Source organism: Eschrichtius robustus, chromosome 3, assembly GCF_028021215.1.
Source record: "Eschrichtius robustus isolate mEscRob2 chromosome 3, mEscRob2.pri, whole genome shotgun sequence".
Classification (NCBI taxonomy): Eukaryota; Metazoa; Chordata; class Mammalia; order Artiodactyla; family Eschrichtiidae; genus Eschrichtius; species Eschrichtius robustus.
Window position 1 is genome coordinate 26,714,353 of NC_090826.1, and position 19,185 is coordinate 26,733,537.

The following is a 19,185-nucleotide window of genomic DNA, read 5'->3' on the forward strand; positions in this document are numbered from 1 at the left end:
CACCTCGTCAGCCTAACTTAGTGCTGCTTGGACAGTAGGTGGAAAAGACACAGTTTCTGCCTGTAAGGACTTTGACAATATTGTAAGGACAATAGAAATATACAGGGAACTACAACACAAGGCACAAAGTGGAGAATCCTACCATGGACATACAAAGTGAAGAGTGGAACAAAGTAGTGTGGGGTAGTGGCTTTGGGGTTACCCAGGCCTGGGATGGGACACACCTGTCACCTACTACCAGTGTGACCAAGGACAAGGTGCCGTACCTCACTGAGTCATTATTTCCTCATCTGTAAAATGGAATAACCACCCTTGAAGGGACACTGTGAGGGGCAGACAGGATCCCTGTAAAACCTCTAGAACAGCACTCACACACAGTAGGCGCTCACAGAAGCTACTGCAGTTGTTATTACTTTGGACGATAAGCTGACCAGGGCCATGAGGGCCACATTACAGAACGTTATCATCACCACGGTCCCCGTTTAGAAAAAGTTCTATGAAGTCATACAATTATAGGTGAACGGATACCAAAAAGCTCAGTCACTGGTGCCAAGGTTTCCTGGCTGATGCCACACAAACAGGCCAGTCTTTTTATTTGCTGTAATAGACTTGAACATTGCCCTTGTAGATATGTAAAGAGTCTGCTTCACCTCTGGACAACCTTCTGTTTCCCAGGCCGTACATGACCCAGTGAGTGGTTTACATCCTGGAGTTGTGACTTAGTCCACGTTTTTGAAATTTCTGTAGCAAGCCTCCTCTACCAGTCATTGAATTTGGCAAAGAAGCTGGTGCTACTGGGGAATGGGGACAGGAGAGAATAAAGGAATAGAAGTCACAACCCTGACCCCAAGAACTTTTAGGTGGGAATGATCAGGATATGTGCGGGGGAGGGGAGGTGCGGAAGAGGGTAGCTTTAAAATATTTATAAGATAATACTAAGTGGATGGAACTAATTCATAATTATGCCTAATTTTCCCAGTAACTATGTTTCTGAAAATTGATGTGTTAATATTTGTATTTACAAGGCCCTGGGGGCTCATAGAAATCAGTAAGAGGATTGGGCCAGATACTTTTTTGATGTAGCACTGGAATAAACTCTGCTCTTGAGAGCCCACTGTTGGCATCTCTTCTGAACTCTGCATTCTGTGACATCATGTTGGTAGCTTGAAACTGGTCATGGTGGGAGTATTTACACCCCACCAGAAAGCAGCAAATGCTACAAATCAGGGCTTTTTTGAATCAGGAGAGGAGAGAGAGGAGCTGGTTGCTAAACATTTATCAGCACATCACTGAATGAAACCAAAGAGGGATTCCCAGAACAAATCCACACATGTGTGAACACCTGTTATCTGACAGATGGGTATGTTAGATCAGTAGAGAAGGGATGGATATTTCTTTAAACAGTGCTGGGAAAATCAGGTATCTACATGGAAAAAAATGAAACTGATATCCCATTTCGCACCAAATTAAGTTTTAAGTGGAAAATACAGAAATATAAGACTTTTAGAAGAAAATCATCATGACTTCAGTGTAGGAAAGGGTTTTTTAAACAAGAAAAGATTGATAAATTTGACTATATTAAAATTAAAAACTTCTATTTATTAAAAGGCATCATAAAGAAAGTGAAATTCAAACCTTACACTGATAAAAATATTTTCGACACACATCATCAAAAAAGAATTTGCATCCAAAATATTAAAGAATACCTATGAACCAATGAGAAAAAGGTACAACAGAAAAAACAGACAATAGACTTGATTGGATTTTCTCTTTTGTGAAATACTACATGGCCAATAAGCATACAAAAAACATTCACCGGTCAGAATGGCCATCATTAAAAAGTTTACAAATAACAAATGCTGGAGAGGCTGTAGAGAAAAGGGAACCCTCCTACACTGTTGGTGGGAATGTAAGTTGGTGCAGCCACTGTGGAGAACAGTATGGTGGTTCCTCAGAAAACTAAAAATAGACTTACCATATGATCCAGCAATCCCACTCCTGGGCATATATCCAGACAAAACTATAACTCAAAAAGATACATGCACCCCAATGTTCATAGCAGTACTATTCACAATAGCTAAGACATGGAAACAACCCAAATGTCCATTGACAGATGAATGGATAAATAAGATGTGGTACATATATACAATGGAATACTACTCAGCCATAAAAAAGAATGAAATAATGTCATTTGCAGCAGCATGGATGCAACTAGAGATTATCATACTAAGTGAAGTAAGTCAGAAAGAGAAAGAAAAATCCCATATGATATCACTTATATGTGAAATCTAAAATATGACACAAATGAACCTATCTATGAAACAGAAACAGAATCAGGGACATAGAGAATAGACTAATGGTTGCCAAGGGGGAAGGGGGTGGGAGAGGGATGGACTGGGAGTTTGGGATTAGCAGATGGAAACTGGTATATATAGAACGGATAAACAACAAGGTCCTGCTATATAGCACAAGGAGCTATATTCAATATCCTGGGATAGACCCTTATGGAAAAGAATATGAAAAAGAATGTATATGTGTATAACTGAGTCATTTTGCTATACAGCAGTAATTAACACAACATTGTAAATCAACTATATTTCAATTAAAAAAAGTTTGCCTTATTAATAATGAGAAAAATGCAAATTAAAACCACAATGAGATAAAATTTCATAGCCATCAGACAGGCAGCAATTTTAGAGTTTGACAATGTCAAACACTGGGGAGGATCTAGGGCAGTGGTTACTCTCACACAGAGAGGGTGGGAATGTAAATTGACACACCACTTTAGGGAACAGCTGAATATATCCATATGACCCAGCAATTCCATTCCTATGTATACACCCATCCTAGAAACACTCTTACACAAGTTCATAAGGCAGCACATATGGTGATATTCATGATGGTGTTGCTGGTTACAGCAAAAATGGGAAGTGACCCAAATGTCCATCAAAAGCAGAATGTCAAAGTAAATGGTGGTATATTTATTCAACAGAATACTATATATAACAGTGAAAACAAACGACATACAGTCTCAACATCACCCCAGACAGATCAGAAAAACATAATGTTGGGCAACAGAAGCAAGACCCAAAAGAGTGGATACAGTATGATTCCATTTACACAGAATTCAAAACAGTCAAAACTAAAAAGTATACTGTAAAAAAAACCAGTGTATTGTTTAGGGAACCATTCATAGGTGGTAAAACTATAAAGAAAAGCAAGGGGATACTTATCCCTTAAGTACTGGCAGAGTGGTATCTCTGGGCGGAGAAGAAGATGCTAGCAGGGAGGGGCAGACAGGTGTCTTCTAAGATTCTCTCAACTTGGGTGATCAGTAAATGTTGTTCACTTTATAATTATTCTTTAAATTCTGCATATACATATTATACATATTCCTGCATTATTAAACATTTCACAGTAAAATGAACAAATATATCCAGTGTCTACCCTATGCAAAGGTACTGGGGGTGCAAAGCTAAGACTGACTCAGATTCTACACTGCTCTGCTAAAACAACTTTCACTGAGGTCACAGGCTTTAATGTCACTAAATCTAATAATCATTTTCATTCCTTATCCTCCTTGATGTCTCAGCAGCATTCAACACTGCTGACCCTCCTCTCTCCTTGGAAAGGTGCCTAACTTTGGCTTTCATGAAACCACATTCTCCTAGCCATTCCTCTCAATCTCCTGCAGAGGCTGGTCTCCCACTGCCTAACCATTACATGTTGGAGTTGCTCAAGGTTCAGCCCTGGAACCTCGTTTTTTTCGTACTTTATTCTCTCTCTCTCAAGACATTCACATCCAGGCCCATGGCTTCAATTACCTTGTGTACATCAAAGAGTCAGAGCTCCAGCTCAGACCTCTCCCCTGAGACCCAGGCTGATGTATCCCATTATCTAGTCAACATCTCTCTCTACTTGGATGTTTCAAAAGCCTCTAAATCTTAACCTGTTCAAAATGAAACTTATGATTTCCCTCCAAAATGAGTTTTCTTGTATTCTCTCTCAGTGAATGGCACTACCAGTAATCCTGGACAAGTATTACACCGTGAAGGCAAAGAACCTTTTGTTTTTCCTCCTATAAGATGAAAGAACTTGCTCTTTTCTTCCTAGGAAAGAGTTGAAAACAAAGAAAATTATTTTGGTTACAGCTCTAAATAGAAATGAAACCTTTCAAAAAACATCATCTGGCAAATTTAGGTTTCCTCCACAGAGGGAGCTCAACAAAGTTACTTCCTTTCCCTCTAATTAAAAGAGCTTTTCTGAAACACAACAGTACTACTATATGATTAAAGTGTTTTCCCCCCTCCTCCTTTCAACCCATTGTGCACATTTTCTTGTCTCTTCTTTCTCTTTTTAAAAAACGCTATAGTTTTGTATACAATAGGTTCTTAAATAGTTTGATTTTTTTCTTCATTTTCTGTTTCTACTTTTTTCCTATTTCCCCTAGCCTACCTCTCCCTGACTGAATGAGAAGATGGTATTTCAATCAACATACATCTATTGAGCACCTACTGTGTGCACTCTGGTGAGCAAGATAAGATTCCTACTCTCATGTGTTTTATATCTGGGGCAGGGAGGAAATAATTAAGAAGGCAGATAATGATATGTGCTAATTAGGGAATTAAAATTGGGTCATGTAATGGGGAATGACTAGTGGGTACATTAGGCTGGTGGTCAGGAAAGGCCTTGCTGAGGAGATTATGGTTAAAACTGAGATCAAACTACAAGGAGACAGGCATTGTGTCCCAGAAAAAGTGACGAGTTAGAGCAAAGTCCCTAAGATAGAAACAGACTTAGCATGATTGATGGCTGCACAGTAGACTTGAGGGCCAGTGTTATAAAATGAGAGGATCTAATCTAAATGATCAGATCACACAGGGCTGTGTACACCCAGGGTAAGAAGCTGGAGTTCACTCTTTTAGAAATATACTATTTTTATGCCTGTAGGTTCTACAGGGATGTTCTCCTCTTCATTCTTTTTTTTTTTTTTTTGGCCGTGCCACGTGGTATGCAGGATCTTAGTTCCCTGACCAGGGATCGAATCCGCGCCCCCTGAAGTAGAAGCACAGAGTCTTAACCACTGGACCGCCAGGGGAGTCCCTCATTCTTTTTTTTTTCCTCATTCTTGAAATTGGTAATCTTTGTACTTTTTTTCTTCACCAGTCTTTATAAGGATTTTGAATCTTATTAGTCTTTACAAAGAACCAATTTTTGGTTTTGCTGATCCTCTCTATGAATGTTTTCTCTTTCATTAATTTCTGTTCTTGTCTTATTTCCTTCCTTCTACTTTTTTTGGGTTTAATTTGCTGTTTTTTTCCCCTAACTTCTTGAGATGGGTGAGTTTAAAGGTATAAAATTCCCTTTAACTCAGCTTTATTTACACCCCAGGAGTTTTTTTTATACATTGTATTTTTCATTATCATTCAGTTACTTCTAATTTCTACTGTGATTTGTTCTTTGACCCATGGGTTATATAGAAGTGTACTGCTTAATTTTGAAATATTTGGGGCAGAGTGTGTGTTTCCAGTCACCTTTTCCTTATTGTGCTTAATGATACCAACGTCAGAGAGCATAGTTATGTGTCATTTTAATCTTTTGGAATGTGTTGAACTAGCTGTATGTCCAGTATATATATGCTCAACTTTTATAAATGTTCCATGTGTGCTCTTGAAGAGAATATGTATTCTATAGTTGTTAAGTACAGGATTCTATAAATGCCCATCAGTGAAATTAGCTGTTATTCAAATCTTACATATCCTGTTTTTTTGACTGCTTGTTATATCAAATACCATGAGAAAAATGTAAACATAAAACACCTCGATTGTGAATTTGTTTTCGTCTTGCAAATTCTTGCTTTATGCATTTTGAGGCCATTTTATTGGGTAATTATAAATTTAAAATTCTTGTATCTTTCTGATAAATGGAACTTTTATTCTTTTGGAGTAATACCTTTTATCTCTAGAAATGTTTTCTGACTTAAGATAGTTTTGCCCATCATTAATATAGCTGTTATCGGCTTCCTTTCGTTGTATATTTTCATGGTATATCTTTTTTCCATTTTTTAATTCTTCAAATTTGCTGCTTATTTATATCAGAGTTTCTCAACCTTGGCACTGTGGACCCTCTGGGCCAGATAGTTCTTTGTTGTAAGGGGGCAGTCCTGTGCACTGTAGTTTAGCAGCATCCCAGGCTACTGCTTGTCAATAGTACACCCCCTCCTGCCAGTTATGACAACAAAAAAAATCTCCAGGCACTGTCAAATGTCCCTTTGGGGACAAAATCACCCTCAGTTGAGAAATACTGTCTGATATTTTAGGTAGTCTTCTATAAATAGTAGACAACTGAATTATAATCCAGTGTGACAATCTTTGTCTTTTAATGGGAACATTTAGTCTATTAACATTTAATGTAATAGCCGTAAACTCTCAGTTTTTGTTTGCCTCAAAATACCTTTAATTTTCCAGAGCTGTTTTCCTCTGCCTGGGTCCACTTAAAGGAAGAACAGAAAGAATGCGTGGCTTCAAAACTAGAAGAGGCACATGAAGTTATTTTACTTTCTTCTGCAGAACCCCTGCTAGCTCATCTGGTGATTTACACAAGTTAAAACGGGGTGCCTCCTGTGGGTAGATGCTGCCTCACTGGCACGTGGCTTGGCAAGTGGAAGCTATCTTTGTGAGAGTTAGAAAAATGCACCCCTTTCTCTGGGCAGAAGCAGCTCAGAGCGAGGCACAGGTTCTGGTGACTGGAATGAGGACCAGATTTTTGCCTCCACTAACTTGTTGGCAGGAGGTCCTTGTAAAGCAAACAATCTGCAGAAAGCATTATGGAAGCCTTGGTCTTCTGGCTTCCATTGTTGATACTGAGAAATTAGCCATCAGCCCAACTGCTACTTCTTTGATGATAATCTATTTATTTGTCACAGATCTGTCTTCGGTTATCTGAAGGTTTACTATGACATATTTGAAGTGTGTCTTTCTTTTCATTTGCTAGCTTGAGACTCATTAGGCTTCTTGAATCTATGGATTGGTGTTTTATATCAGTTTGAGAAAATTCTCAGCCATCATCTCTTCAAATATGCCTCTGTCCCAAACTGCTTCTCCTTACCATCTGGGACTCTCATTAAAAGCATGTGAGGGCTTATTCTATCCTTTATGTCTCTTATCCTATCTTGTATATGTTCTATCATTTTATCTCCTCTCTTGCATTCTGGTTACGTCCTTTAGATCCATTGTTCAGTTCTCTCCTCAGTTGTGTATAATCTGTTGATTAATATGTTCACTGAGTTCTTAATTTTGGTTATTGTATTTTTCAGTTTTGGAAGTTCTATTTAGTTCTTTTTCCAATCTGTTACAACATTTTTTACAGATTCCTGTTCCTGCAGATATTTTTAAGCTCATTAAAAAAAACCCTTTAAATGTAGTCAGCACAGTTGTTTTAGAGTCTGTCTAATAACTGCAATATCTGAAGTTTTTGTGGGACTTGTGTTGTCTGCTGTCTCTATTGGTTATTACTCAGGGTAGCCTGTTATTTTTTGGAACTAATTATCTTTGACTACTGGTCATTATACTTGGAAAAAAATCATTTTTGAGATTGAGTCCTTAGGATAATGGCACAATCCTCCAGAAAGGATTTTCCTTTGCTTCTAACAGGCACCAGGGAACATGACTAGTATTCATTCTGGTCTAAGTTAATAAAAGTTTGAGGTTCTCTGGACCACCTGTGTCAACAAGTCTGAACTGCTCCAGGGCTGGTTTACTTTCACTTTACTCTTACTCTGAAGGTATAGCTCTTCATGGTCCCAGCTTACAAAGGGGAGGGCTTATTAGATTTCTTACCTAGGTTTTGATTCTTGACCTGTAAGGCTACCAACAACCCAGTTTGATTTCACAGATATTTCTTCCAGATTAGCAAATGTCTTTAGAGAAAAGGAGGCTTTGAGTGCTCAGCTTACATCTCTGGGTCCTTGCTTTACCCTAGATTTTGACTCAGGTCTACAAATCTTGCTATTTTGTTAGCTCTTCAATACATTTAAGAAAATTAAAAAGAATATTTCTCTCAACCTTTAGAGTTGTCCTCAGTGGTTCTAACTACCTAGCCCACCACTACCAGAAATGAAAATTCCTAGATTAAGAGGGATGAGAAGCCAACAGAGGACTTTTAAACAGAGGAGGAAGGTAATCAACTAGTTTATTTTGGTCACATTCTGTCAGACTCTGTTTATAAGCTGAAGGGATAACATATTTAAAACATTAACCAAAAAAGAAAATAACAGTTTGAATTGTGTGAATTTGGTATTTGCACACTGTCTGCTTTACAGGGATGTGTGTAATGAAAACGACTTTACATCAAGTTTGAGGATTTAATCAGAGTTCAAGGATGCACGAGTAGGTAAATACAAACATGGAGTTTGATACTGTTCAGTGATGTCCAGCTTACAAGTCAGACTTCCCTCATATACTCACTGAAGGATCTAAAATAAAATGTTAACGGCATCACTTTGGGGTGGTGGGATAGCAGGCGTTTTTCCCTTGGCTTTGCTTATCCACACCACCCCCTACCCCGGCACCAATCTCCTAGAATGAAAATATATTCTTTTTATCATAAGAAAAAATTGATTGATATAAAATAGAGTTCCTTTCCCTTATGGATACATCTAATCCACCACCTCACACCAGCCATTTCTAGGTCCAGTCCATCTAATTAGCAGAGAAGTCTACAGTCTCCTAATTCCATCTTTTTGTCATGCTTAGTCCATACACAGCTTTTCTCAGCTTTTCGGGCCACCCAGCATAAAGAGTAACATTTAGCCATCAGCAGTGGGTAGGTGGCTCATAATACATATATTTGTTGAACTGAAAACAGATTGCTAAAAGCCAGAAATTTACCCACATAACGGTAACAAAATATCACATATTTCAAATGTGATTATTTTCTACCAAATAATCTGCATTTTAAACTATCCTTATGGCATTATATTATCTCTTATACCCAAACTAAATAAAAATATTTTGTGAGAATACCCAAGGGGAAAGTTACTGTTATGATGACTTCATGTATTGTTCCTGGAAGGCTGGTCTGTTCTATACTTAGTAACTCTGTGCAGTGCTGCTCAATAAGGCTTATTTGCCTCTCCTGCCTGGAGGGAATCATACCTGCCCCCGTTCCTTTACAGAGAAAACAAATGCCTGGAACAAGCTGGAATTTCCAGGAAAAACATCCAAGCTCAGTTCAATCCCCTGTGGGATGACTGCACTGATGCCATCTTCAATGTGTCTTCCTTTCCCCCTCTGGCTGGCATGGCTCCTTGTCTGCTGCCTCACTGACTCTGCAGCTTTGCCTTGGAGAGCAGACTGCCTTTGTGAATGACTCGCTCAGGGAGCATGTGCAGGATGAGCCCAGAGCCTCCCTCCATGGGAACGTGAGAGGAGAAGCTGAAGAATGGGCTGAGAGCAGCAGCTGAATGGAACGGGTCATGCTGCTTCTTGAGGCTGAAAAGGCCAATCCTGTAAAGGAGTCGATGAGAGCACCTCATTGGGTTTCACCCCACGGGCCCTGTGTGTGCAGAGAGGGCTGGGAAACACTGCTCTGCACGTGAGCGGGGGCAGTGAGACTCCGGGGCTGCTCTCCAGACACACTTATCCACTCATCTGTTTCATTCAATTTTATTTGTACAAAAGGTCGGTTGAGGCAACGGCAGACTAAGCCTTTAGAGACCATGGGCTATGCAAATAGAACCTTAATGGAAGATTAAATCAGCCGAGGTCCCCCTCAGTGCTTTTCCATTTGTGGGACTGGAGCTGGCAGTAGGAGGGGATGAATCACTCTTACTATATTTGAATGGCTTCTTTATAAAAATAGCAGGCACTATAATAAAGCAGCCCCAGAAATACCTAGTAACAAACAATAAAAATACCTTCCTATAAAGAGAATGAACATGATATTATGGTCATGGTTAAAAAGCAAGCATGATAAGGCACCAACTATGGGGGTCCTCTTTTTCTTTATCACCTGATGAAGAACCAAGACTTTCTTCACTTGGAAACTTCTGTTTATTATGATTACTACTCCAAAATAATTTCTAAATATGCAGTGAACTACTTCTCAACAATTATGTATTACCCAGCCAGCTTCATTATCTAGTATATTGATTTCCTTAAAAAATAAGACCTCAAAAGAGTTAAGATTATTTTTCTGTGGATTACAGGAGAAGTTAATGATCAGGAAGTCAGCGTAAATACTATATTATCCTTACACTGATTCAGATTTCACTAAAATATATTTAAATCATCAATCAGGAAGACTCAATATAATCATTTGTTTACCCCTCGAAAGGTGTATTACTGTTGATTATTATGTCTTTAACATATAGCTTTATAATTGAGAGACAACTAGGGAATAAGCCTAGAGATTTTAAATTACATTAAGATATTGCCAGTTTCCAAAAAAATTCACAGAAATATGTATGGCATATCTCTATTTCCTTGTTTTTAAATTAAGAAAAAATTTAACATTCAAAAATCAGTGGAAATCACCAGATTAATACAATAAAGATGATCATATGATGATCCCTATAGATGAAGATAAAGCATTTGACAAAATTCAATACCCAATCGCGACAACTCTAAGCAAACTAGGAATAGAAGAAAACTTCCTCAATTTGATAAAGGACACGTAACAAAAACCTACAGCTAACATCATATTTATTTAGTGAAAGACCAAATGTGTTCTCCCTAAGACTGGGAACGACAATTCAATTGTCTATTCAATATTATACTGGAGGTTCTAGATAAATCAGGAAAAAAGGCATAGAGATTGGAAAGGAAGAAGTAATATTGTATTTATTTGAAGACAACATGATTGTATTTGTAGAAAGTCCTAAGGAATCTACCAAAAAAAACCCTATTAGAACTAAAGTGAATTTATCAAAGTCACAGGATACAACGACAGAACGAGGTAAAGTAACTTGACCAAAGCGACTCAAATAGTAATAGAGAAGCCAGAATTCAAACCCAGGTAGTCTGGCCCTGGAGCGTTCCTCTAAACTATTACTTATGTGGTCACTTAATAATCAAGGTGTTACTATACACAGATACCCAAACACTAACGTCATTTCTCTTCTTCTATTCGATTACCAGTAGCTTCACCCTAAATTTCCGTGAAGGGGTAGAAAAAAATAAGATGTGAATCCTGAGTCCTCACTCTCTATATAAAAAGCATGAATGTTGATTGTCTAATAAAATCAAAGCTGTAGATCTAATCCTTATACGGGCTAGTGCATTTCACACTGGAAAGAACCTCACTAATACAGCCCAGATATATGTACCCTACCCAGCCCCTACCCAGATAAGTTGCACATGCTCAAGTTCAGTGCAGCTTATCTCTAATAGTAGAAAACAAAACTTGAAAGAGTACTATGATGCATCAGGACCATCATTCTTGTATGTGAAGGACAGCATGTTCACTGACAAATTCAAAAACAGAATTTTAAAAACTGGTGTAGACTTCAAAAGTAAGGCACCGATATCCATAAGACAAAGTAAAGACTGGTAGCATTTATGTCTTTAAAGAAGCAGCTTGGGTTATCATCAGGGACTTTACATATGGATTTTTAAGTAGTTATAATCAAAGTTGTACCAGAAATAGCATGAATAATAGGATAACTAGCATTGCTAAATTACAAGTATTTATTGAACCTACTATCAAATACTGAAGTCTTGAAATACAGCCAGTCTACCAACACTGGAGAGGGCATAGGCAGAGAAAACTACAGCAGGAGACTGAGGTAGCTTCGTCATGAGCTAAATCAAGGAAACTGCCAGCAAAGCAGATAAAATTACATGAACTTGGTGTAGCTGGAAAACAACCACAGAAAAACCACTCCATGATAGCAATCTCAAATATGAAGGCTCTTTATGAAGATCGTAAGTTTAAAAGACAGAGCTGCAAACACTGTTAGGCTTTGCTAATAGTGACTACAACCTCAAACTGAAAGGTTTGCCTTTGAGTGACAGGTGGTATGGTATTACGAATGTATCACGCTTTTTCGGTTAAATTGGCCTATATGGAAAATAATATACTGTCCTTATCGCCTTATTGTTGTTTTGTTCTACTCTATGTAAATTATGAACTTTAAATTCTTTTTCTAATGAAAGATACTGATTATCTATCCAACTCTGTCTTACAATGCCTCTTGTGGCCCAGAGTACATGATTGCAACATGAATGGCCCAAGGCTGTTTATAGCCTACTGACAACAGAATTATGGTGCTACTGAGGGGAATACAGTATGGCATTGTGAGAGGTAGCATGGTGTGGTGGAAAAACTTGAACAAGTCATTTGGTATCTCTGGATCTCAGCTTTTTCACTGAATACCTAATATGTAATACCTAAAACCCAAATTTATAGGGTTATTATGAAGATTAAATGAGATGCCTGGCACATGTAAGATGCTAAATAAATATGTGAGCATGTATACTTGCACATGTATTACCCCCGCCCCTGCCGCCATGCTCGCTAGCGTGCTCTCTTTCTCTCTCTCTCTCTCTCTCACACACACACACACACACACACGAAAGGTTAATAGTTGAGCTTGATTTATTGCCCATAACTTGGCTCAAGGATAGACTGTTGTAATTGGCTTCACTTATTTTCAGTGTGGCCAGCAAGGACTTCAAGAAAAATATTAATTCTGGGTCAGTAGTTGGTGGAGGGTTCCACAGTTTAAACACTATTAGCGTTTTCTTTGTCTGACCTTCTCACTGTAGTTTTGATCTTTACCTCAATGGTTCCGACTGTTTCACTCCTTGTTTGAATATTGGGATGAGGCATGAAACTGAACATTTAAACACTGAAGACCATCGATAAAGAAGGAATTTAAACAGATAGTAGGGCAGTTAAAGGGCTTATTAAAGCCAAGACTGAGCTGGTTACAGCTCTGTACAACCATGGAACCTCAGTAAATCACCATCTGGGCAGCCTCAGCCCTATTTTGAAATTCCTTTTTGACTCCCTGCCATACTAATAACAATGAATTAGTCTCTAAATCCCCTAAACACTATTTGATTTATCTAGATGTATGACTTTGTTACTTTAAATACAGATCTGCTTTTTAACTATCCAGAAACCATGTCTGAAGTGACAGAGTTTCTTTAAAGAAAGGAACCTACAATCAATATGTAAAGTCCCTAGAAAAGATGTTAGAGACTTTCACTTAAAAACTGGAGAAACAGGGACCCTCCTGCCTCAAAAAACTAAAAAACTGGACAAAATACATAAAGCAATATCTTTCGGACACTGGTTGACAGACGATACAGGCCTGTGATCTAAGAAAAAAGAAACAAAGTGAGCCCTGAGATTGTGTCAGCTTATTGCCTGGAGGAGTTTCCAGGATGCATCGCAGGGACAGGGAACCCAAACAGAGCTCAGTGGTCTCACTGGGCTGAAGAGACTGAGATGAGAGATCCAGGAGGTCAAAATGGCTAGAATTTGTGAAACAGAGAACCACAGAGAAGGGTGCTGAACAGAGAGAAGGAGAAAGAGAGACAGAGGCACACACTCCGCAGTTCTATTTATAGACAGGCCTCCTTGGAGTCTTTGGCCAAGTACAGATTCGCACACACATGAGAGGAAACTACTCAACACTACTATAAAGGAGTTAGGAGAACAATTCCCAGAGTTCACACAGGGCTAGAAATAGTTTGTGTTCACATCAGTCAGAGTAGAAAGACCTTGTAATATTTAAGGAATTAGATAGACTCTTCAGAAGGGTATTGTCATAGCAGTGGGAGCTATATTAGTCCTAGAATAAAGACTGCTTTGGACCCATCATGACAAAGCTTAAAAGCAATCCCTGAAAGGATCCAGCTGATTCCAGGTAACTTAACTATGTTCCAAAGCAAAATATAGCAACCAAGAATATAAAATTAACAATGTTCAGTATCCAATAAAAAATTACCAGGCAGGAAAAGAAACTCATTAACCAGGAGAAAACAATATAAATAAAAACATACCCAGAAATGACAAGGACGGAAGAACTAGCAGACAGGGATATTAAAACACCTTTAATAAATATGTTCCACACAAAGTAGAGGAAAACAAACATGAGGACAAGAGAAAGGAAATGTAAAAAAACTTAAACATCTGGAGGCTAAACTATAACATCTGAAATTACAAATACACTGAATTAGATTAACAATAGAATAGGAACTTCAGAAGAAAAGATCAGTAAACTTAAAGACACCATATTAGAAACTATCCAAAATGAAGCACAGACAGACATTAGACAGAATAAAAATGAACAAGGCATCAGTGGTCTGTGGGACAATATCAAGCAATATAACATTCATGAATTTGGAGTTTTTGAAGGAAAAGAGTAAGGAAGGGGAGGAAGGGGACAGAAAAAAATCTGGGGAGGAAGGGCACAGAAAAAAATTTTGAAGAAATAATGGCTACAATTTTTCCAAATTTGATGAAAATTATAAACCCACAGATCCAAGGAGCTCAAATCCAAGCAGAATAAATATGAAGAAAACAATTCCAAGGAACATCATAATCAAATTGCCGAAATGATAAAAAGAAAATCTTAAAAGCAGCCAGAGAAAAAAGACACATTACAGAGGACCAAAGATAAGAATTACAGCATATTTCTTATCATAAAGTATTCAAGCCAGTGGGCAATGAATAGACATCTTTAAAGCCCTAGAGGAAAAAAACCCGTCAACTGAGAATTCTTTACTCAGCAAAAATCTCTCTCAAAATGAAGGTAAAATAGAACTTTTAAAACAGAAAAACACTGAAAGAATTAATTCTGGCATACCTGCACTACCAAATATATTAAAAGAAGTTCTTTGGGCTAAAGGAAATTGATAAAAGATAACCTAAACAGCCCTTTATTTAGCAAAGAGCCTGAATCCTTGGTTTAAAACCTTTCCACAAAGCAAACTCCAGGCCCAGATGGTTTTACTGGTGAATTCTACTAAAGATTCAAGAAAGAAATAATAATTCTATATAAACTCTTCCAGAAAATAGAAAAAGGAAACTCTTACCTACTCTTTTATGAGACCAGAAGTACTCTAATACCAAAACCACACAGATATAAAGATATCTTTAATATCTTTTCTTTTCTTTTTTTTTTTTATAATTATTTTCCTCTGAGGCATTTTATTTGCACGTTATGTATTACATCCCTAGAAAAAGAATCCAAGGATTTTCCCTCCTGTGTGTTTTCGTCTTGCTTCTTCATGGTCCATGATGCCAGCTGAGGTTGTCAGTACAATGAAACCAACCTGACGGGACGGGAGCAGGTTATTCTGCCATTTTTCTAGATCTTTGAGTTGCACATCAAACCTGGGGCTGATCACTCCACACTTATTTAGCCTGCCTGTGAGGTTCACAACAATTTTCCCAGCCCTGTGATCATCGATGATTTCAAATTCGCCAATGTAACCATGCTTCATCATCACAGTGAGAAACCTGACGATGACTTTGGAGCACGGCCTAATAAGAACCTGGCGTTTGCCTCTCTTTTCGGCATTGTTGATACTCTTGAGAGCATCAGCCAGGACATTCATGCGCACCATTATGGCGGCACGGAAAGATGGCGGAAAGAACTCTTTTTTAAAAAAGAAAATATAGGGCTTCCCTGGTGGTGCAGTGGTTGAGAAACTGCCTGCCAATGCAGGGCACACGGGTTCGAGCCCTGGTCTGGGAAGATCCCACATGCCGCGGAGCAACTAGGCCCGTGAGCCACAACTACTGAGCCTGTGCGTCTGGAGCCTGTGCTCCGCAACAGGAGAGGCCGCGATAGTGAGAGGCCTGCGCACCGCGATGAAGAGTGGCCCCCGCTTGCCGCAACTGGAGAAAGCCCTCGCACAGAAACGAAGACCCAACACAGCCAAAAAAAATAAAATTAATTAATTAATTTAAAAAAAAAAGAAAATATATTGAAGATAAAGGACAACACATGGAGGAAGACAAATGCAGTGAACACAGCAGAAAACATGGAGAGGAAGTGGCCAGGGGCTTGAAAAGGCTTTAGACATTGTCCCAGTGTCCTTTGTTGAATGCCTCCCAAGTGCAAAGTGGACTTTTGGAGCTAGACTGCCTCGGTTCAGGTCCTAGACCCACTGCTTACTAGTTATATAACTTTGGTCAAGTTACCTAACTTTTCTGTGCTTCAAACTCCCATTTATAAATGGAGATAATGATAGAAACCCCCTCATGTGGTTGTTATGAAGACTGAATGAGTAAATACATTTCAAATGCTTATAATAGTGCCTCACACATAGTAAGCACTACACAAGTGTTTGCTGAAATTATTTCATACACGTTATATTAGTTGGTTGTCACCTTTATTAAGTCATGATATTTGCCCTCAAAATGAACTAAGCAGTACAAGAGGTAACTATTCCCCTTATATTAATTCCCTGTGGCTGGCATAACAAATTACCACTCTGTAGCTTAAGACAACAGAAATTTATTGTCTCATAGTCCTGGAAGCCATAAGTTCAATATCAGTTTTACCGGGATAAAATCAAGGGGTTGGCAAGGCCACACCACTGGAAATTCTCAGGGAGAATCCATTCCTGGACACTTCCACTTTCTAGTGGCTGCCAGCTTTCCTTTGCTTGTGGTCGCATCACTCTAATCTCTGCTTCTGTGGTTGTTATCTCCTGTGTGTGTCAACTCTCCCTCTGCTTCTCTCTTATAAGGACATGTGTGATTGCATTTAGGGACCATTCAGATATACAGACTAATCCGTCCATGTCAAGATCATTAACTTAATCACACTTGCAAAGACCCTTTTTCCTTACAAGTATTGTTTATAGGTTCCAGGGATTAGGACCTAATTATCTTTGGGTAGCCATCATTCAGCCTGCTACACTCATCACCAGGGGTATATTGATCTTGTGTGGAAATACAACATAAACAACGTTTTTAACAACATTGTTAATCAACTATACTACAATAAAAATTAAAAAAAAATTTTTTAGAAAGGACATTTAGTTCCTTCTACAACAAACCTGTTAGGATATGCAACTATATTCCAAGGCACAATCTATCCAACTGGAGGTAGGTCCCAAAACTGTCAGCATAGCATCCACAGTGAACTATAACACCTCTATAACATAACATGCAAACTCAAACCTTTAAAATTATGATAAACATTACAGACTTTTTGCGGGGGGGGGGATGTTACTAGAAACTTATTGTGCCATTTTGTGATCCAAATAAAATAGCTTATTAAAATGACTATTAAAAATCAAGAAAATTGGGAGAAAGTAGATTTGATGATGATAGTTATGACTAAAGGAAGGTTGAAAATAATTGGCTCACTCTTAATGACCGTGGGTACCCCCTTCTCAGACCCTGCACGTTTACCCTGCACTACACAGTAGTGAAGAACTTCGCTTCTGGAATCAGACAGGCCTGAGTTCGAGACCTGCCTCTGTTCTGTATTAGTGATATGACGGTGGACGAATCATTTCACCCCTTGGAGCCAGTTTCTTCACCTGTAAAGTGGGAGTAATAAGAGTACCTGCCGCCTACAGTTGCTGTGAGGATTAAATAAGAACTCACATAATGTCCTAGCATGGAAATTAGCATATGTAATAAGTACTGAGTAAATTATAATCGTAATTTATTATTATGTAATAAATACTACTATTTCTCATAAAACTCTATCTTCTATTCTATTACAAATAGAAATATCGTCTCATCTTCAATTTATTAATTTTCAGGGGTAGAGGAGTTTTCCCTTTAGGGACGGTGATCTCATGGGTGAAAGGCACTAACACCACAAAGAAAAAGCAAAGTCAATAATGCAATCTGCAATTCTGGTATGTACATCTTTGAGGAAACAAGAAAAGAAGAATGAAGAAAGTAAGGATTTTATAAGCCAGTAAAGGACAGGAAGTAGGGCCCAAAGAGTTTAATGTGTGACCAAGAGTGCTAACATACAGCACTTGAGGTTTGGGGGAAACAAGAGAAAGTTAAGAATTTAAATAGTGAAGTCTAAAAAAGGGATGTAATAGATTCATTTTCTACAGGAATTCATTAAATGATTGGAATTTTGCGCTCTGGAGAGATGAGAGGATTGAGAGGAAGGAGGTATGATGGGGACAGTAAATGATGAAGAGTACAGACAAGATGAACACACACCAACTCCTTTTTACACCCCAGACACCAGCACTGGGACTGAGATGAAGTAGAAGATAGACCAGGAAAGCTCAAAACTCAAGAAAGCTTTGGTTCAGGACAAAGAAAACACTGCAAGCAATTCCAAGATACGGATGGTTGTTGATCTTACACCCCTAGCAGTTAGCCCAGTACCCTGCATGTCATCAATAAATCTGGGTTGAAGGAACAAATGTAAATGTACATATGCAATAGTAAAAGTACTGGCAGTAGAGGAGAAGCTGAGCTAGAGGTTCCCTTCTCATCCCAGGGTTCTGTCTCCTGTCTCACTCCTGTCCAAACCAGCCTCCACACTGGGGATGTGAGCCTCTGAAAAGAATCTGATCACGTTTCTCCTGAAATGCTTCAACAGCTCCCCATGGCCCCTGACACGAATTCCAAATTCCTTAGCCTGGAAACCAGCCTTCTGTGTTTGACGCTGACCTACTTTTCAGCCTGTTTCTGCCCCTGCCCGAGTCATACGTCATGCTCCCATCATGTGGGGTTACTGGAATCTCCCATGTGTACTATGCTCTCACACACACGCCCCACCTTTGCACATGCTGCCCCTCTTCTCTGAGGTGCTCTGTCTGCCTGAGGGACTCCTCATCTCAAATGTATCTTTCTCCCGAAGGTGACACTTCTAAGCAGAGCTAAGTGATCCCCCCCTAAGCTTTCAAAACACCTTGTCTATCCTTCTATTATGGCACTAAGTACAATACCATAACCGATATTTCCATGTCTGTCTTCCTTCATAAACTTCTGGGCTGCCAGGATTGGGATCGAGTCTTCTTCACATCCCTAGCTATTAGTATGTGGGTACAGAAGCTTTAAAAGTGTGTGTGGAAAAAATGAACAGATTTTAAAGACCAAAAGTAGAAATAAAGCTTAAATACTTGGGTGAACAAGGCATGGCAGGATACTAAAAGACACTTAGGGATGGGCAGGTCCATCCCTATAATTAGAAGCTTTTGTCTTGATGGCAGCTACAATACTTTCTAATTGTCC

At 38.7% G+C, this 19,185-nt stretch overlaps 2 protein-coding genes across 2 annotated transcripts in view; both read right to left on the bottom strand.

The window, feature by feature from the left end:
- Positions 1–19,185, bottom strand: part of PHC2 (polyhomeotic homolog 2) — a 100,667-nt gene that overhangs the window by 71,837 nt on the left and 9,645 nt on the right. The window lies entirely within an intron of this gene.
- LOC137760955 (small ribosomal subunit protein uS8-like) lies at positions 15,143–15,605 on the bottom strand. The gene has a single exon (XM_068537857.1). It carries the CDS (start codon positions 15,579–15,581, stop codon positions 15,189–15,191), a length of 393 nt encoding a protein of 130 aa, XP_068393958.1. The 5' UTR covers positions 15,582–15,605; the 3' UTR covers positions 15,143–15,188.

Coding starts and splice junctions, on each gene's coding strand:
- LOC137760955 (XM_068537857.1), bottom strand. CDS start 15,581: ATGGTGCGCATGAATGTCCTGGCTGATGCTCTCAAGAGTATCAACAAT.